At 36.6% G+C, this 21,082-nt stretch overlaps 4 protein-coding genes across 5 annotated transcripts; 3 read left to right on the plus strand and 1 right to left on the minus strand.

The window, feature by feature from the left end:
• Positions 1–384: 384 nt before the first annotated feature.
• On the minus strand, positions 385–3,679 carry LOC110426256 (uncharacterized). Its single transcript, XM_021441432.1, has one exon. It carries the CDS (start codon positions 3,512–3,514, stop codon positions 2,330–2,332), a length of 1,185 nt encoding a protein of 394 aa, XP_021297107.1. The 5' UTR covers positions 3,515–3,679; the 3' UTR covers positions 385–2,329.
• A 147-nt stretch (positions 3,680–3,826) lies between these two features.
• On the plus strand, positions 3,827–8,629 carry HEME2 (Uroporphyrinogen decarboxylase). 2 transcript variants are annotated; one of them, XM_021441433.1, is made up of 6 exons: positions 3,827–4,074; positions 5,178–5,299; positions 6,580–6,690; positions 6,930–7,118; positions 7,624–7,749; positions 8,050–8,629. In XM_021441433.1, exons 1-6 carry the CDS (start codon positions 3,969–3,971, stop codon positions 8,563–8,565), a joined length of 1,170 nt encoding a protein of 389 aa, XP_021297108.1. In that variant the 5' UTR covers positions 3,827–3,968; the 3' UTR covers positions 8,566–8,629. The 2 variants fall into 2 exon arrangements, with proteins under 2 accessions (XP_021297108.1, XP_021297109.1); XM_021441434.1 differs by having other exon boundaries at positions 5,187–5,299.
• Positions 8,630–10,596: 1,967 nt separating this feature from the next.
• On the plus strand, positions 10,597–14,792 carry LOC110426255 (CBL-interacting protein kinase 2-like). The gene is made up of 2 exons (XM_021441431.2): positions 10,597–11,108; positions 12,696–14,792. Exon 2 carries the CDS (start codon positions 13,019–13,021, stop codon positions 14,363–14,365), a length of 1,347 nt encoding a protein of 448 aa, XP_021297106.1. The 5' UTR covers positions 10,597–11,108; positions 12,696–13,018; the 3' UTR covers positions 14,366–14,792.
• An 858-nt stretch (positions 14,793–15,650) lies between these two features.
• On the plus strand, positions 15,651–16,878 carry LOC110426259 (nuclear transport factor 2-like). The gene has a single exon (XM_021441435.1). The coding sequence runs from the start codon at positions 15,713–15,715 to the stop codon at positions 16,733–16,735; it is 1,023 nt and encodes a 340-aa protein (XP_021297110.1). The 5' UTR covers positions 15,651–15,712; the 3' UTR covers positions 16,736–16,878.
• The last annotated feature ends 4,204 nt before the right edge of the window (positions 16,879–21,082 follow it).

A 21,082-nucleotide genomic window follows, 5' to 3' on the forward strand; every position in this document is an offset into this window, starting at 1 on the left:
CCAAAAAAGTTTTATATTTATAAACATCACACTGCTTATCTGGGACTATAGGCAGCATGCCATGTCTTCAGTCTTGCAGGCAAAAGTTGACAACAGGACTAATGACATATATTTTCTTTAACTCGAGTTTATTTGATCCAAAATATAAATTCAAGGACTCAATCACAACCTTTAAAGTTAATCACCGGATAAGAACTTGTAATCTTTTTAAAGGTAAAAACCTATAAATTTTGGCTTGAGCCAGATAAACTTGTCAGCCTCATTGATCTCTTAATTGGTGTAGCTTTAACATATTTTTGGCATGTTAGGTTGACATTCATATAATCAAGAATCAGGAAATTTGGAAGGAAAAATGTTGAATTTGGATGTAAACAAGGCATATAATTTCAGATAAAACTATAAGACAATTACATATAATTCTGGACAAAATTCACTGTAAAAGAAGATGATGAAAGTTATTACAATTCTCTCTGACTATTCATGAGACTGTCCAATATCAAGAAAATCACTTGACCTTCACTCATACTGATACAAGCTTAATTGACCGATAAAACAAAAAAGAATAGTTTACTTACCATCTACTCAGCATACAAATGAGCTTCTGGCTCTCATAAGAGGCAGAAATCCTTGCAAGGAAAGGCGAGTAATAAGCTCAGGAATCCGTGTTGGCTTGAGAGGACAGCGATACAAATTATTTTTCATTAGCCTTGTGCTAAACCGGCAACCTGATCATGAATTCTACCCACTTTACATTCTCTTCTAGTACCCTTTTCTCCTCTGTCATTATGTTCCTCTCCAGCTTCGTCACATACACATTCTATCTGAACATCTTTTAAAAGAACAGTTACCTTGCCCAACCTGCTAGAAGCTCCATATTCTCCATCACTTTGCCTCTGTCAAATTTCATCACTTCCCCCATGTTTAATTCCCTTAATTTCCAATTCTTTTTGCCCTGTTCTTTCGCCAATTTCCTCCTAGTCTTAAACTTATTTCTCCATTTGCAGCATTGCAGGCAAGTGAAAACACTAAAACCCAGAGACAATCTCACATCCATGTATACACACACCCATAAAGACAAAAGCCCTCATAGACAATGAAACTCCAGATGTCAAACAGAAGAAAAAGAAGGCATGAGGAAAATCAAAATTGAAACCAAAAGATAAATGTATTGTCTTAAAAGAAACAATTAAAAGCTGTTTCATAAACAGGACAACTAAAAAACTGCTAACTAAAGTGTGAAAACTGAGCCGACTTCAGAAATTTTATCTCATCATTCAAAATGACTCTGATTCTACAACTTCAGAGCACTTATGCATACAAATGTTTCGTTGTCTCAAACAAGTTCTCTCATTGTTTTTAACAGCATCATGGCACTCAATGCAGTGAACAGAAACACAAAACTCATTGACATAGAAGTTAGCTTGAACTAAAATTGGATTGTGCAAATGAAATAAAACAAGAAATTTCTGGCTCTATTTCTATTATTATTAATGAGAGAGCTTACCAGTTCAAGTACCGAAGAATCACAGCACTTTCAGCTGCATTTCAGATCAAGCTACTACCAAGAAAACATTGCATTCATCCAAGAGTCCTCACAATAATCAAACATAAAGGATTAAGGCATAAAGCAGTGGATGGGGAAGAAAATGAGTGTTGTCAAGCATGCTTCCCAAGGAAATCAGTAATGTCCATTCCTTAATCAATGCCAGTAAGAAAATTTATTCAAACGAAACCAGAATTTTAGGCAAGCAACATCAATTATTTACTTTTTCCTTTTATTATCTCTTTCGCATAACAATCTCACATTTTCCTTTCACTTTGTTCTTTTTTCATTTTTAAATTTCTTTCTTGTATGTATAATACTTATTCAATTCCTAAGAAAAGCATGTCTGTTCTAACATTAAACAATATAGCACCAAAAGTAACACAAGCTTAATGGACAAAAAATACAACAAAAGCAGCTACGTTTTTGCTTTACCAATAAGCAGAGGAAAGTAAAAACAACTAATTTCAGTTGAGTATAACATAATTTCCTTCCTTCTTAAAATAAGCATAATCAATCAATTTGCTATGCCCATCATGCATCATCTATTTTAACAAGAAAAAGCAACTAATCAGGAACCTTAAGTTGCAAATGTCAAATAAGACTATGCAAAAATTGCATAATTTTATATCATAATAAATCAATGCAACAGATGTTAAGAGTAACAACTCATTCTATCCAGCTATCATACCAGAAAACATCCAATATACAAATAAAAGTCAACTACCTTTACATTTTATTTGAGCTTCAGCGACAATACTATGCATAAAGTGATTGAATTATACTCTAGATGAATTCAGAAGGAGAATTGGAATCAGGCTTCACATTGTCACCCAAACCTCCAGCATTGTGCAAATTTTGCAAAACTTGAGGAGGCAAACCCCCCAAACCAGCTCCTAATCCATCATTTGCTGAACCATAAAACTGACAAAAGAGTCTAGACATAACCCCAAGAATCTGCATTTGGTTCTGGCATGCATCCATGTGCATTTGCATCATTGTTTTCTCATGTTCAATCTGCAATCCCACCAACCTCTCCTTCCATTCCATCTCTTCCTCTTCACGCTTCTCCTCCATTCTCCTTCTCCTTCTCCTCTCCTCATCCAATTCCTTCTCTAACCTCAATCTTCTGTCACCCTCCCTCCTAGCCCAAACCAACTCCCTTTCCTCCAACTCCATTTCCCTATCCTCCACCCTCTCCTCCCTCTCACTCCATCGCTTCTCCTTGCCAAATTCCAACTCTCTCCTCTTTTGCTCCCTCTCCATCTCTCCTTTCTCTCTTACAAACTCTCTTTCCTTCCTTTTTTCTTCCCTCCTCACCACCACATCTCTCAACTCCAAAACTTGTGCCCCAAGCAAACCAAACCCCTTACTTCCTCCTAAACCTTTCCTCGATTTTCGAACCCGAGAAATACCAATATCACCAAATTCCCTCTCTCCTCCAAACTCACCCTCACTCCCGACCTTCTCCTCACCACCATCATCTCCATCCCCATCCCCATCAACACCATCGTCTTCCTCTTCCTCCTCAAAATCCTCACTATCAATTTCAAACCCCAAGTCACAGCAATCCTCAAACAAATCACTCCCATTACCATTACTTTCACTTCCTTTCTTCCCTTTAACTTCAAGTTCCACATCACCAAAAACCTCTTTATACTTCAAAAAGTTTTCCCAATGATTCTCACCATCTTTCCAATTAAACTCATCCTTTGAAATCCTAATCTTCTGCTTCACCCCCAAGTACTGGTGCCTCATGTTTTGAACCTTAATAGACACATCACGCCAAGACCATTTGAAAGGAAAAGTAATGGGATCTTGAAGATGATGGACTGAGTTAACGTGGTCAGCTATAGGCTTGAACTTTTTCTCTCTGGTTTTCAGTTTGGATAAAGTTCCTGAATTGAGAAGATCAGAGTATTTGGACAAAAGGGTTTGTTCTTCAAGCTCTGACCACTTCTTTCGTTTCATTTTTGTAGGAAGATCTTCTGGGAGGGCGTTGGTTTGGTTTTGAGGATTGTTTGAACAAAAGGACTTCAAGCTTGTCTGAAAAAGCCACAGGACTCAACTAAGCAGTAGTTTTGATTTGAGAGATTTGGGGGTCGAAAGCTTTTTCCGTTTTTCTTCTAAATGTAAACTTTGAAAAAAAAAAAAAGGACAAGTAAATAGGGCAGTAAAATAATAAAGTGGCATTACAAAAGTAAAACTGAGGTGGCAAAAAAAGACAAGACGACTTTTGGCTTTGGGACATCTCTAAAGATTACATTTTTTCATTTTCCTTATCTTCCTTTCTATCTAAACCCTGTCAAACACCCTGCAGGAGTTTGAAGAAGCTTTATAGATGAGTTGAGAGTTGAGGCCCAGCTACAGAAACAAACTCAGAGACTGAAACTTTTCAGGCGGTTCCAATTGATTCCCAGAAACAATGTCTTGTAGCTCAGTTTCTTCCTTCACTTCTTCTCTCTTTGTCCCTCCAAAGAAATCATCTTTTTCCAATCACAAGCCCAGATTCATCCACTGTTCCCTTGGAGGTACTCAATTTTTTTTTTTCAATTTCAAATGTTAAAATTTTATTTAGTACATTCTTGTTGGATGTTTTCTTGGTTTGTTTTGCTTTCTGTTGTGGGAGTGGCAAGAGACCAAGTCAAAATTTTGGAATCTTAGAAAGTTAGGAGCCTAAGCCTGAGAACCTCTATGTCTAAGCTGAATTGCGTTATTTATTATATTGCAATTATGGGTTCATTGGTTCAAATTGAGATGCAATTATGGTTTTAGTGAATGAAGCTCATTTGATGTATGGGCTTCGTTTTCGAAAAGTTGCTTGAAATTATGAATGGGCTAATATCAAATGTGAGAATTAGAAGCCATTGTTAGATGTGATGGTGATTAGTTAGTAATGTATAAGTTCTAGCTGAAGTCTTGGGAATGGCTGTTTTGAGTAAGATTGCTGAAGGCTAGAACTAGGACAGTGTTGCAATCACCATTAGCTATGCTTTGATGGAACCATGACACTACGACAAGACAATGACCCTCTTGTGAAAGAGAACAACTATGGCATAGAAAGGCATTGAGACTTTTCTTTTTTTGTATTCTTGGGGAAGATAGAAGAAAAAATCTGGAAAGAATTTTCTTCTATGTTCTTTGTTCATGTCTGCTGTCCTTGATTTATTTGTTATTACTGGCGATATAACAAAATTCGAGTAGCATGCTTGTTACTAATGCATGATCATGATCACACTATATCTGGCTATAGTGGCCTGTTTGATATTGATAATTGTTTGAGAAAGCATGAATAATATTGGTCTGGTTCAAATTACCTTCAATTTCTTTAATTTCAGTGTGGCATATCCTGATAGCTTCTTTACATTTGCATCCCCTTGTATGTGAGAATAATATTGGTCTGGTTCAAATTACCTTCAATTTCTATAATTTCAGCATACAGGTCCTGACAGCTTCTTTACATTTGCATCCCTTTGTATATGAGCAGCATGTTTCCTTTTACAAAATCATACATTGTGATGGTTCTCTATTCCTCAACTATTGTTATTTACCAGGCCTGACTGCATATCCGACCATATCTAAGTTTGCTGAAAATTGCTGATTTATAAGTTTTATCTGTAAAATTCTCACTTAGGGACCGTAGTAGGACCAAAAGCTACTGCCACTGCTGAACCCCTTTTGCTCAATGCTGTTCGAGGGCAAGATGTTGAACGACCACCAGTTTGGCTTATGAGGCAAGCAGGGAGGTACATGAAGGCAGGTTTTGAATCTGTGATGGTTTGAAAAGAAAATATTTTTTTCATGTGCTGCATTTACTTTGGTGATTGCATAACTAGATTGTAACTTCTAAACTCCTAAATGTCTGATTCATGTTTCTGCTGTCAAACCTTTTTTAGAAGAAATAAGATTTATCAATGATTCCCTTTAATAATACAAGTGAAGGGTAATAGTAGGCTATATCACATTTCTCTTAATGAGGATTGTATGGGCAAAGTATAGACAAATTCCTAGCACAGTGCTCCTTTATCAGGAGGGTCCAACTTCCAAGTTCTAATCATTAAAAAAAATGAAAAAGAGAAAAGGAAGGAAAAGAAAAGGGAGAGTATATTACATGGAGTGGAATGAGAATTTCCTTAAAAACTAACCATATAGCACTTGCCAGGTTTTAGTAAGTTATCTAAAAGGTTGCTTTTTATGCTACTGTGAAATAAGCAGAAATGACAAGTATATTTTGCCAATATTTTTGTGGTATTGTTTGTGTTGGCAATATTTATGCTAGCTTTGCAGGCTTCTTTTTGCAAAGGGATAATGTCTTGTTTAGTCCCTGAAATTTAGGAAAATCTCTAATGTGGTATCTCTACTAAAAACATGTTCAATGTGGTACCTCGACTTACATTTTGTCTATCTATTTAAGCCAACCCCTTAACACTGTTAATGGAAGCTCATGAAGTGGCTGTCAACTAACCAAATTGTGACATATGGCCAAATAAATGTCATGTCACCCATTGGGGCACTTTCCATTTGAACACATGGCACCATGTGACTTCCATGTGTCTCAAAATTACTGGTGCATCCCTTTGGAAGAAATTTTGTGACATGTGTGTGCCGCATGTACAAGTTGAAAGGGTCCCAATGGGTGACATGGCATTTATTTGGCCACATGTCGCAGTTTGGTTGGTTGACAGCCATGTCATCAACTTATGTTAACAGTGTTAAGGGGTTGGGGTAGATGGATACATGAATGAAAGTTGAGGTGCCACATTGGACATGTTTTAGTATAAGTATGAAAGTAACGGGGCTAAAAATAGGACATTATCCCTTATGCAAATCTTATGCTCTGTTGACATCTTTTTTTTGACTTTCGATTAACATGCATGTAGATCGTTTTTACTTGAATCCTTTGTTTATTTCTTGCAAGTTCCATGTTTGTATCTCTCCTTTTTGTATCTCTAAGAAGAGAGCAGGTCATTGCTGTTTGGTTTCATATTGCGTCTCCTTTTTCAGTTAAATCTTACTTTGAGTGTTTCATATTGTAGAGCTACCAAATTATCTGTGAAAAGTATCCATCCTTTCGTGAAAGATCGGAAAATGTTGATCTTGTTGTTGAGATTTCACTGCAGCCATGGAATGTTTTCAAGCCTGATGGGGTAAGAAAATTTTTTTGTAATCCTTCTAATAATTTTTCTTGAATGAACATTTATAATAGTAGGTTCTGTTCCCTATATTGCTATTTTATTGTTTTTAGTTAAAAACCCAATCCTTCCACATTTTGGGTATCAAAAAATTTCAGTTAACTTTTATATTCTACACCCCCTCCCCCTCATTCTTGTTGCTCTTTGCTTATTGCAAGTTGTTAATCTGTTTTAATCATCATGTATTATGACAGGTGATTTTATTCTCAGACATTCTTACTCCTCTCTCTGGGATGAACATACCTTTCGACATTGTGAAAGGTAAGGGTCCGGTTATCTTTGATCCTCTAGGCAGTGCTGCTGATGTTGATAAAGTGAGAGAATTCAATCCTGAGGAGTCAGTTCCATATGTTGGTGAAGCATTGACAATCTTGCGAAGAGAGGTCTATATTGACATTTCCCATAGTGTCCTGATTTGAATGTCTTATTTTTCCCATTATTTTCAGTTCATGCTTCCATAAGTGAAACATTCATTTGTGGCCATGTACCATATGATATTTTCCACATACAATCAGTTCTGCATTTGGGATGTTCTTCGGCAGGAATGGCAGACTAATAATATAGTTAAACAACCAATGTTAATTAAATTAGAGAAGTTGGCTAACCTTAATTTTGCCAAACAGAAAGGTTAGCTATTAGGCCTCTCTGCAATAGATTTTTGCCTTAACGTGACCTAAGTTTGAATTCAAAATAATTATCCCATAAGCAAGTAATTGTCTGTGGTCAGAAGCAAGCAATTAAAAGTTTTACTATTATTTTCTATCATTTTATATAAGGATGCTTGAGAACTTAGAAAACATTGATAATGTCCTTGCCTAATTAGTGTTACCTGCCTTTCAGTGAGTTCAAAAGCTAGTGTAAAACTCACTCCTTTCTTTCCTTTGCCAGGTAGATAACAAAGCTGCTGTTCTGGGTTTTGTTGGTGCTCCCTTCACTCTAGCATCATATGTGGTTGAAGGTGGTTCATCAAAGAACTTCACCAAAATAAAAAGATTGGCTTTCTCTCAACCCAAGGTGGTTTTACTTGTCTTTCTCTAGCATTGAGGACCAACAGGATGTCAAGTTTTTTGTATTTGTTTTTTCTTCTGGGCTTTGTCGTAAATAGTAGTGTCCAATCCATAACTGAAACCACAAACTTCAAGCCACTTACATTAAAGGTTTCCATCAGCTACCTCTTAAGTTAATTTCCGGAAATTGATTGCTTTTCATTTTTCTTATTTTTCTTCTGCTTGCCAAAACATTTCTGAACTACCCTTTGTACTTATGAATAATGTTATCAACTGGATTCCTTTTGACCTCATTTTTCTCCTACAGGTACTTCATTCTTTGCTTCAGAAATTTGCAACCTCCATGGCGAACTACATTCGATACCAAGCTGACAATGGAGCTCAAGCGGTTCAAATTTTTGACTCTTGGGCAACAGAGCTCAGTCCAGTGGATTTTGAGGAGTTCAGCCTGCCCTATTTGAAGCAAATTGTAGACTCTGTAAAACAAACCCATCCAGGTCTTCCTTTAATCCTTTACGCAAGTGGATCTGGGGGCTTGTTAGAGAGGCTAGCTTTAACAGGTGTGGATGTAGTTAGCTTAGATTGGACTGTTGACATGGCAGAAGGTAGAAAGCGACTAGGACATGATATTGCTGTCCAGGGAAACGTTGATCCTGGTGTCCTTTTTGGCTCGAAGGAGTTCATCACCAATCGGATAAATGATACCGTGAGAAAAGCTGGTAAAGGGAAACATGTATTGAATCTAGGTCATGGGATTAAAGTAGGTACACCTGAGGAAAATGTTGCCCATTTCTTCGAGGTTGCTAAGGCAATCAGATACTGAAAACGATACGGAATTAACTAATTTCCTGCTGAATAGAGTTAATGTATCTTTAGGTTCTTTTTCCCGCCCTTGATTCTTCCCTTGCATTTATAGTTTTTCATGCTGGAGAAACATACTACGGTAATAAAATTTTGTTGACAGCTCCGGTTCCCAATGTCTGGGAGCATAGATAAAAGTTGACTCTCCTCTCCCTTCACTGTCCCTTGCCATTCTTATTCTAGCTTTGATTCAATTTGTTAAGGTATGCCTGGTTGTGGATTTGGAATTTGGATACATAGTTCAACCTATTCATCGCAAAATGAACTCAGAATCCAGAATCAGTTGTTCAAAGTTTCTTTCTACTATTTGCTAGTATTCTAATGGAGTTCTATTCTACCAATGAGCATTAGCTTACATATGCACATTTGCACAAGGCCGGGGGGGAGTAGTTGAGGTTTAGTTCTTAACCATTCATTGGAAGAGTACCAACAGTTGGAAAGTTGAGACAAGTTTGGCTTGTTTGTGTTTGTTATGTCACTGCTATAAGAGAACCTGCCAATATTTTATTGGTTTCAGCTATCTAGTGTCTCTAAATATGGAGGCATCCTTCTCAATCAAGACATTGCTGGGGGCCCTTTTCATTCCTTTAATTTAAATCTCCAATATAGAGAAGGGGGCCGTTACTAATCATGTGCCTCATCTAACTTTAGTCAAATATTCCCTTCATGTGCTCTTCGTTACCTTCTACATAAAGGAATGATATAATGAGATAGAAATCTGTAACAGGAATTGCAATCTTTTTTCTATCCCATCACAACAAAATTTTGATGATCAGATTGAGAAAATTTGGACTTCTTTACAGCGGAAAAGATGGATCAAAGTCACTTTGAGCCATGCTGAATGATGTCAGTATGCAGAAAGAGGGGGTTTACCTTGCCGGGCCAAAAAAGAAATGAAGATTCCGGATTCAGCTTAAGCTTATAATATATCAAATAGGGTCATAAAACAGAATCTGACCCCTCGTTTATCATTTGGCTTTAGCTCAAAATTATAGGCTGTTCACCTACCGGTTTGTATGCTAGTAATGATGTGTCCTAGTTATGAATTCTCAGCTTACAGAATATCCTGATGGCATATCAGAATATAGTTCAAAAGGTTTGGCAACTTTCACTGAAATTTCCAGGCCAGAATGAATTCATTGTCTTTGGGGGGGCAAATGAATCATATCGGACCTACCAATCACCAATTCTACTCAGCAAATATGCTCATGCCACCTCAATGATCTTTCAACTTTTTAAATGGTTTATACATTGATTGATCAGTTCTACCTGTCCAATTTGTACACATTAGGATATCTTAACCCCCCCGCTCTTCTTTTGTTCTTTATTTAGTGTTACTTAGTGCTTCAACTTTCATTTTTAAAAAGAAATGAAAATCTAGACTGCATGTAAAACTCCAAATCCTGCTTTAATTAAGAACTTGAACTTTTTTTTTATTATTATTTGGCAGTTCTTAGACCCCATTTTAAAAGAAAGTCGATGTCAAGCTTTTTTCTTTTGTCTCCGCCTTCTTTGACTAGGAAAGGCCAAAAAATAAATGCAAGAAAACAAGAATAGCCTTGCAATCATCATGCTTCAGGCCAGAGGTTAGTAACAATGGGGCCAACAAGGAGGGTATCAACCTATAACCACACAAAAATATTGCCAAAAAATTTCAAAATCTATGCTGTGGGTCCAGGAAAATTTCATGTAACATCAACCCTTTCGAGACCTGCCACCCACCATAAAGTCATTTCGCACCAAATGGTGAAGAAGCAAACATTTCCAGGACTCCCATGGTATCATTTTGTCAATAGTTTAATGCTTCATGATGTCATCTGTGACCTAGTGGTCTGCAATGGCAAACAGTTTAGAAGCCACCAGGAGCCTACTTGCACAATCAATAAGCCTGCTCAACAGTGCCAATTTTCATTTGGGTGCTTGGACAAGTTAAAAGAAAAGTTAATGGCTTGAGCTCATTTTAAACAAGAAAAAGAAATAAAGTTTGGTTTTTGAAAAGAGAAAGAGAACCTGCCATTTCTCAAATCCTATGTTTTGTTTTCTGCCTCCCTTTTAGGGTGAACTTTTGTTTTCATTCTTAAATAAAATTGGGATCAAGCTGCTCTTTTCCTTTTATATTAAGCATAATTTTGTTGAAGCCAAACCAGGAGATTTGAAGGTTATTCTACAAAAATAGATACTGATTTCCCAAAGTAGCCTTATTGTTGAGGCCCCTCAGACATGATTTGTCACCCTTCCATTTACCCGTTGCTTCCAATTGCAGAGCTTGCATGTCCTTTGGACAGCATAGAAAAGCCAGGCTTTTCTCCTAACCACACCTTACATACGCGCTTCTATATATAGTTCAAAACCAGTAATGCCAATTATTACATGACAAATTTGCATTACTTTACATACGTTGTACTTGCATCATTTCTGTCTTTCACCTCTATCCCCCACCTCCTCCTCAAAAGACCATCTTCCACTCAAAACTCAACACCATCTCTTTTTCTTTCCCCTTCAAAAGTAAGTCTGGTTCTTTCTTTCATCCTGAATTTCATTGCCTTTCTCTAGTTTTTTTTTTGGTTGAGTTTCTTGATCTAGGTAACAATCTTGGTCATAAGACCAATAGTTTTGTTTAAATCAGTTTCTTCATGGTTGAATCATATGCATTCTGTGAAGCTGGTGGATTTTAAATGTTTGTTTCTGGGTAGTTTCTAAATCTAATCTAATTTTAGTTTATATTTGATCAAGAATCATTGTTCTGTTCTCTGATATGTTTGCTGTGCCTAGTTCATTTTTCATCTACTTTTGTTTGCAGAGACAAGGATTTTTTTTCCATACCTGTTATTTCCTTTTCCTGGTTGTTGCTGTACTGGATATTTTGTGTAGCTTGCATGAGCTGGGATTAATTGACTATGTTGATGAAATCAATAGATTGTATTGTGTTAGCCTGAGACTTTATTTCCATATCTTTAAAACTTTGTTGAGCTAGTATTTTCCTTCTTCACCAAGAGAGAGAATGCTTCATAATTGGTTTTCTGAAACTAGATGGGAATTTAAATTGTAAAAGACAAGTTGCTGAATTTCTTATGCATTAATTAATCTTGTTCAACCATGTGAACCATGATTTCTGCATATGAATCCGTGAATGAGAGATAATACAAAAGTAAAAAAGAGCTTTATGGAATATTTAAAGGGGAATACACCATCATCAAGTATGCTAATTTGCAGGTTACATAAATTTAAAGCCGAAAGATGCTTCTTCTTTCCTTTTTTTTTTTTTTTTTTTAATATTTATCAATAATGGTGGTCCTTGAATTGCAACCAACAAGCTGAGCCAAGGGAATAATACATGGTTCAAGCATACTTATCTGTATAACCAGTTCTGTGCTATCAATCAGAATGGCTCTGCATATAACTGCACAAATCTAAACAAATATTTGTACCAAATGTCTACTTAATCTAATTAAGAGTCCTGTTGTTATTTAGCATGTTTTTTGTGTTTGAATCTATAGTAGCTTCAACATGTCATCATCTTACATTCTTGGTCTACATTTTTACATCATTAGAGCTGCTTTTGTTGGTTTTAAGCAGTTTATGCCTCATGAAAGTTTTATTTTTCTTCGATTCTAGGAGATGTCGGCGATGTCGGCGGGTCTGATTTTACATTTGATGCATTGTCTGCGTAATTTAGTATATGAAGATACAAGAGATGGCTAGAAAGAAGCCTTTTAATGATTCATATGCACACCCCTTTATCTGATGCATGAGTGTCAGATAATAACTTGCATTAGGAAAGATTACACTTCTAGTCCTAAAGGTAATCCTGTTGTCTTTAGGACTAAAAGTCGAGCTTTTAGGACTGAAGGGGAAAAACTTGATGCTTGCTGTTTTCTGGCTAATATAGCATTGATGGTTACCAGCACATAGTTGTCAAATTTGGTGCATCTTTATCGTTCTTGATCTTTCTTTGGTTGTAATACAAATTGTGATTTGTAGATACATTTCTTTACTTGAAGCATGAGCATAAATTCAGAAGATATATTAAGATATGTATGATGCTTTCTTACTGATTGAATCATTGTCTACTTGCCTATTTGTGTCTTTCAGACAGCATCCAGACAGGACCAGGGAATGCAGAAAGATGTGCTTGCATGCTGTGAATTCTTTCTCTCAAGCCCATAAGGTTAAATCCAGCTCTGAATTGCCCTTATTCATTCTCGATGGGGTTGGATACTCAACAGACAGCAGATTCATATTCTGTGTCCAAATGCTTAATAGGATTCAAAACAAAATTTCTGTCATGTTGATGCATGACCTTGTTGAAGACGGTTGAGTTCTCAGGTTATAAACTCTCCTGCTCTGTAGAGTATATATATAACAACTGCAGAAGACAATACGTTGTTGGAGTGTGTTAAGATTCAAACTTTGGAATGGAAAATACGGGGAAGGTGTTGATGCAAAAATATGAATTTGGAAGATTGTTAGGGCAAGGAAGCTTTGCCAAAGTTTACCATGCTAGGAACATTGAAAGTAGTCAGAGTGTGGCCATTAAGGTCATTGACAAGGAGAAGGTTTTGAAAGTAGGGATGATTGATCAAACCAAGCGGGAGATATCTGTTATGAGCCTGGTTAAACACCCTAATATCTTGGAGCTTTATGAGGTCATGGCCAGCAAAAGCAAGATTTACTTTGTCATGGAATATGCCAAAGGTGGTGAGCTCTTCAACAAGGTAGCAAAGGGAAAGCTGAGAGAAGACATGGCAAGGAAGTATTTTCAACAACTGATCAGTGCAGTTGATTTTTGCCACAGCAGAGGAGTTTACCATCGGGATTTAAAGCCAGAAAACTTACTCCTGGATGAAAATGGAATCCTTAAAGTATCAGACTTTGGTTTGAGTGCCCTTGCTGAGTCAAAGCATCAAGATGGGTTACTCCACACAACTTGTGGAACCCCTGCCTATGTAGCTCCTGAAGTTATAAACAGAAACGGTTATGATGGGGCCAAGGCTGACATCTGGTCTTGTGGGGTGATCCTCTATGTTCTGCTTGCCGGTTATCTGCCATTCCATGATTCAAATCTAATAGCAATGTACAGGAAAATAAGCAAGGCAGACTACAAATTTCCTGGTTGGTTTTCACCTGAGGTGACCAAGCTGCTGTCAAGAATCCTCAATCCTAACCCAAAAGCTAGAATATCAATTGCAAAAATAATGTCAAATCCTTGGTTCAAAAGGGGATTTAACTCCAAACCAGTTCAGAGAAAAGCTGAAAAGGAATTGGCTCCTGTTGATATTGATGCAGTTTTTGGTTCTGAGACTAACCACATTACATTTGAAGCAAAGAAAGACATGGCTAAGCTCACTAATATGAATGCCTTTGATATCATTTCTTTATCAAGTGGGTTTGATTTGTCCGGATTATTTACAGAAATTGATAAGAAGAAAGAAGTACAGTTCACTTCCATGCATACTGCCTCTACCATCACATCTAAACTCGAGGACATTGCTCAACATCTGAAGTTAAAAGTTAGGAAGGATGGAGGACTGCTGAAACTGGAAGGATCAAATGGAGGTAGAAAAGGCGCATTGGCTATTGATGCAGAAATATTTGAGTTTACCCCATCTTTCCATTTAGTAGAGATGAGGAAGTCCAGTGGTGATACATTGGAGTTCCGGAAGACGTTGCAACAGGATGTTAGACCAGCTCTCAAGGATATTGTTTGGGCTTGGCAAGGTGAGGAGCAGCAGCAACAACAACAGCATCTGCAGTCATCCTAACGGTGTTCATGTCCAAGTGTCTCAAGGTTTTTTCACAGTATGTTGTGTTCTTGTTTCTCAATAAATGTAGCCAAAAACAAAGTTGGATTTCTCCAGGTCTATTTAAATGCCCAATTCCATAGCAAAATACTGGCAATTGGGTGTTTACTTGCTTTCATTAAAGTTCAATATGTGGTTTCTTTTCTAATTTCTCCATAGCTGGCATCCTTGCATGATATCCTGCTTGAGTTGCCAGAATTTTGGTTCTCTGTTAAATGATATTGTGCTTGGAAAAGGCTCTTGGCTTTGCACTTATAGAACATTCAGCCTTGCTGCTATTTTGTTTCAATCTCAGACTCAGAGTGAGTAGGTGGTAGCATGAGATTGATTAAGAACTGAAGTGATCTAATTATGGTTACACATTGCATCCTTTTTTTTTTTCCTCTTATTTGGTTTGATTAAAATGTGAAATGAGTGCTTAACCTTACTCTTTGCTGTCACATACAACATGATCAAGGACTGGGACTTTTAGCCTTGTTGAGTCTTGTATCAAGTATCAATAATATTTGAAGGTGTTCCAAATCAATACAAGATATTTTGGAATTTATCAAATAGGACTAATTTCCACTATATTATTTATAGAATGAATAACATAATACTATCTTATAAAGAATTTGGATACTTCTTTTTAGTTATATCTAGGAAAAAAATCATATTTATAATTTCCTTTGTATCATATATGTATTATTTTGCCTTGATATCAAAAACCTTAATTCATTTATGGATACCCAAATTAAAAAAAAAAATTAATTATCCATGTTCCTAATAGGATTTAGGCACAATTGAATATGGTCGAGAGATTATTAGTTTCGAATCAGAATTTTTTGGATATTTGTCGGTCATTCATCGTTAGTTAATTTTTGTCTTGATATTTTTTTTTTAAGGATAAAATTTAATGAGGTTTTTCGTATAAAATCTGGAATTCTTTCTTACTCAAAGGGTAAAATTTAATGAAAATTTTCATATAAAACCTTGAGTTCTAATAAGGAATGAAATCAAAATCTTGTCCAAAGAAAATATCCACAATAAATGTTTGAAAAATTTCAATGGTAAGTCAAAGTTATAATAAAGACAATCAATAAAGAACTTGACAATTTGGTGTCTTCCAGGAACAAGGAATCCTAGAAGGTGAGACCAATCAGGACTAGGATTTCCAAACCGACAACAGTTTTGTTTCAATATATACCCACTGTTTGGCCTTTCATACCATATCAAATCTCGCTCTTCTCTCTGTTCTAATCTCTGATTCCCCTACTTTCCTTCTGTTTTCTTTACCCTTGTCTACCCCTGGTTCTGTATTCTCTCGATATGGCTGCTGCAAAGGCATGTCCGGTACCATCGTTCACGGCTCAGGAAGTGGCTGATTCCTTCGTGCGCCAGTACTATACCCTGCTTTGTATTTCTCCAGGAGAGCTTCACAGATTTTATCAGGGTTCAAGGACAAGCACGGTGAGTCGGCCGGCGGGACCTGATGGTGCCATGATCAGCTTCACGACCATGGAAGAAATCAAGAAACATGTTCAATCCTCTTTGGATTGCAAGGGATATGATATTCATTCTTGCGATGCACAGTTTATTGCTGATGGGGGAGTGTTTGTTTTGGTCATCGGTCGATTCACTGCACAGAATGACAAGACCAGGAAGTTCAATCAATCCTTCCTCCTTGCTCCAATGGAAGATGTCAATCATCATCGTTTCTTCGTATTGAATGATGTTTTCAGGTTTCTTGAGGACCAAGAGACCATAGCCATGCATCTCCGAGATGCCTCAGCTGCTGTTTCAACCAACGATGTCCCCAACAACGCTGTGCCGAAGAAGAGTTTCCTTGCCATGGTGCATGCACTGAGTGAAAACCCTGCTTCCTTCAAGGCACCGCCGGTGAAAACATCTATCCGCACACTGCCTCGCGAGTCGAATCTGAACGGAAAAAGTTGCTTGGAAGGCAAGAAAAACACCAGGAACGTGGACAATGTCGGGGAAACATCTATATTTGTTGGGAACTTGGCCATGGATTCAAAACCTGAAGATCTCTATGAAGCTTTCAAGAGGTTTGGGGCCATTAAAGGTAATGGGGTTCAAATCAGAACTGATCAGCATAACAGACGGTTTGCTTTCATCCAATTCGAGTCTTCAAGTTCTGCACAAAGTGCTGTCGAAGCTTCTTCTATCAGGATTGGCAACCGGACACTTAAAATCAAAGAGAAGAAACGCAACAATGACCCTGGAAATCGCAAGACTTATCAAGGTTTCAGCAATGGCAATGGCAATGGCCAGGACAATTCCAGGGGCGCTGGGAATTTCACTAAGGGCAATGGACCTGCTAATCATTAGAAACATTGAAATTTATGTTATCTTGTTTTTAGATTAAAAATCATGGTAAACAAATTCAAAGTTTAGGACTTTCTTTAATGTAATTTTAGAAGTTGCGAATGATACCATGAAAAACTTTATTTTCCTTATATATTAATATTAAATTAGACATTCCCAATATGCTAGCTGAATCCATCCAACAATATTGTGGAAAAAAAAGAGAGAGTAGTTTTGTATAATTTCTTTTGTTCTAAAGGTCTTCCATTCCATTATTATTCCAATAGTTGGAGTCAGATATTTAAATTCAGTGTTTTTGAGTAATATCATTGTAGAGGTTACTTGTGATATTTGATACTAACTTTGTTATTTTCATGTATTCAAATTTAATTCATGCTACTATGAGTTGGCCTTACCTTTACAATATCTCCTCTCTAAGAATGTTAACGAGTAAATACTTGTTATTTTTTAAATATCTTAATCCAAACCTTATTATTTTATAAGATACATGAAACTTATAAATACTTGATTACATTTGTGGAATTACTGCTCCAATCAATACATTAATATCCTAAATACCACCCATTAAATACTCAATTAAAATAAATTTAAATTAAGATCACTCTCCCTGCTGTCACACACAATATTACCAAGGACTGGATTTTTAGCCTAATTACTTACTTGAGTCTTATATCAAAGTAAGCTTTATTATTGTCAAGGGGTAAAAGCTAAAGATAGCTTATTGATTACAAGACCATAATACAAATAAACAAACCCCGCATCATTTAGAAAAATAAATTTCTATTGCATTTAGAAGAATTCGGGTTTAAAATTTACTATAAATTGTGTGATTGAACTCATAAAAAAGTAACTTTCATGATTGTCTATCTATTTATAATCTATAATCAATATCAATCAATATATATACATGTATTTTTTTTATTATCGATAAAGGCGTGAACTCAAAAAAATGTAAATAATGAAAGACATATATATGCCTTTATAAATTTATAAAATTATTTTTTGTCCTTAATATTGATGATTTTTATTAATTTAAAACATTAACTATTTATTTATTTATTTTCATCTATTCATCAACTTTCCTTCTTAATACATAACTAACTAATTGATTATATACTTCCTTATCCTTATCCATATTAATCTCGAGTTTTTTATTAATGACCAATTTTTCATTAATATATATATAAAATATAAAAGATTTTTTTCCATAAACTTTATAGCTGGAGAAACTTCAAATTACATATACTAGCTAGAATAAAAGTAGGAAACCCTTCCTGGCAAGCAACCCTAAAAGGTAGAAGCCGAATAAATCTAGGAAACCTAAAAATCTTCTATATATAAACAATAACTGGTTAGATCTTGTATTTTCTATAGGAACCAAGGAAAAATCTCTGTGTTCTCTCTGTTTAATCTTGGATTCTGTCTTTTATTATCTTTCACCCCTTCTTGAAACATGGTTGTATTGACCCCAGAAGAAGTTGCTAAAGCCTTGGTGAAGAGTTACTACTTCCACCTCTGCAATGATCGGAAAGATGTTCACAAGTTCTATAGGGACTCGAGCATGTTCTGCCGGCGAGGACCCGATGAGGTCATGAACCAGTGGACAACCTTGGAAGCCATTGATGATCATGTTGTTTCTTACTTTAATTGTAAGGGGTGTGTTTTAGGTATTGATGCTCAATTATCTATAGGCCTTGGAGTTCATGTTTTGGTCGTTGGTTGCATGGATGATGACAGCAACACCAAGAGGAAGTTCATCCAATCATTCGTCCTGGCCCCTATGAATAAACCCAAGGCTTATTTTATTTTGAACGATGTTTTGAGATTTCTTGATGAGGAAGAAACACCCAAGACTTTACCAGCTGATATTACTGCCCCTAACGAGACTGTTAAAGAAGTTGAGGATGCTACTGCTACTGCTACTGCTACTGCTGCTGCAGCTGCTGCTCCTCCCAAAGAGGCTTCTCTAACAGCTGTGAATGCATTGAATGAGAACACTGCTCCCGAAGAAGGTGCTAAAGCCTTGGTGAAGAGCTACTACTTCCACCTCTGCAATTTTCCGGAGCAAGTTCACAAGTTTTACAAGGGTTCAAGCAGATTGAGTCGGCAAGGACCCAATGGGGTCATGAATCGTTGCACAACCTTGGAAGCCATTGCTGATCACTTTTCCTCCTACTCTAATTGCAAGGACTGCGACCTTCTTTCTATTGATGCTCAATTGTCTATAGGCCTCGGAGTTCATGTTGTGGTCATTGGTTGCATGACTATGGACAATGACGCCAACACCAAGAGAAAGTTCATCCAATCATTCGTCCTGGCCCCTATGAATAGACCCAAGGGTTATTTTATTTTGACTGATGTTTTGAGATTTCTTGACGAGGAAGAACCGCTAAAGACCTATATCAAAAGAGTTGATTCGACTGCTGAACCAAACTCAGATCCTTTGCCAGCTGATATTGTTGCCCCTAGCGAATCTGTTCAAGAAGTTAAGGATGCTACTGCTGCTGCTGCTGCTCCGAAGAAGTCTTTTCTAACTATTGTGAATACATTGAATGAGAACAATGCTCCGTTCAAGGCTCACCCGGCGAGGAAACCTGGCTTGGGATGGAAGAAAAACGGAAGGCACGTCGATACAGATAAGGGAAAGTCGGTCTTTGTCGGGAACTTGGCCATGGGTGTAAAAGCCGAAGAACTTCACAGAGCTTTCAGGAAATTCGGACCGATTAAGCCAAATGGGGTTAAAACTAGATCGGGTATGCACAACAGATGCTATTCCTTTATCGAATTCGAGTCTACCAGTTCAGCACAAAGTGCCATCCAAGCTTCTTCCATCACAATTGGCAACCAAAAAGCTTATATCCAAGAGATGAAAAGCAAGCTTCCATCAGGCTCCAGCATTGGCAATGGCAATGGAGAAGATAATCTCACCAGGCACAATGATGAACCTGGAAATTGATTAGCTCTTTTTTTTTTTAATAGCTTTCTATTTAGAATTATGTTCATAAACAAGTTCAGCCTCATGACAATTTAGTTTTTTTTTTTATGGAAAGTGAATTTAGTATTAAAAAGCAATAATATAATATACAGAAAGTTATATTATTACGAATTGTTACTCACAAATTTTAAACGATCTATGGATATTGAGGATAGAAAATTAAATAAAAGGAACCGTTACTATTAATTAAGTTAAAACTTTATTTTGATAAAAATTGAATTTGTGAAAAAAAATTAATTTATTATGAAATTTACTCATATGGCATTAAACCCCTACTTGCCATCCAAGTTCACATATTTTTAGTATGAATATTTTTTTTTTTACTTTTTGTTTATGTATATTCATACTTTTTAGAAGTACAAATCAATATAAAAAGATTTTTTATTATAAATCATAAGTAAAAACCGAATAATTTTAATTACATAATAAATTTAAATCAAACATGAGAGGTTTAGAGAGTTAAGTATGAATATTTATCAAATTATAATGATATTAGCCTAACTTGAGAAACAAATCAATAGCTATTAATAAGTAGATTCATCCCATTCCAATTGGGTTATTCTGTCACTATAAGTACACAAGGAGGTGAAAATTTAATCTAAATAAGACTTTGCAGAACCTTCTTTGCAAAATATATCTCTTGTTCCTTTGCTTTCTTTGCTGTTCTTGCAGTTGCAAAGATGGTTACAGTAGTTGAGGCTGATGCCTTTGTGAAGCAATATTACTGTTTACCTCGTGATAACCGGAGTCTCGTTGATAGGTATTATAACGATTCGAGCAGAGTTAGATGGTCAGGAGAAGATGGGGTTGTGAGAGATGTGACAACCATGGAAGGCATATATGATCATTTCCTCTCATCCTTGGATGCCCAGAAGTATCTCATTCAGTCTTGTGATGTCCTAGATTCTCTTGCCGGTGGACTTCTTGTTTCTGTCACGGGTTGTGTGACTTTGAAGAATGACAAGACCAAGATGTTCACTCAATCCTTCTTTCTTGCTCCCCAAGAAGAAAGTTTCTTTGTATTGAATGATGTTTTCAGGTTTTTTAGTGACGAAGAAGCCGTGAAAGATCATGCAGACGAGACCTCGGATCCTTTGCCAACCAATCTTGAGCCTGTGCCGGTTCAAGAGATCCCAGCGGTTCCTTCCGAGGAGTCGAAGCACGAGGCTAACAGTGAGAAATTCTCCCCTCAAGATTTGGCTGATGGCTTTGTAGATAAATATTACTACATCCTCCTTGTGAGCCCGAATCTTGTTCACAGATTTTACAAGGATTCAAGCAAGGTTAGCTGGGAAAGTCGGGATGGGGTTATGAGCCATGTGACAGTCATGGAAAGCATGTATGAGCATTTTTTC

Source organism: Theobroma umbraticum, unplaced genomic scaffold (assembly GCF_002168275.2).
Source record: "Theobroma umbraticum cultivar Fairchild unplaced genomic scaffold, ASM216827v3 scaffold_55.0, whole genome shotgun sequence".
Taxonomy (NCBI): Eukaryota; Viridiplantae; Streptophyta; class Magnoliopsida; order Malvales; family Malvaceae; genus Theobroma; species Theobroma umbraticum.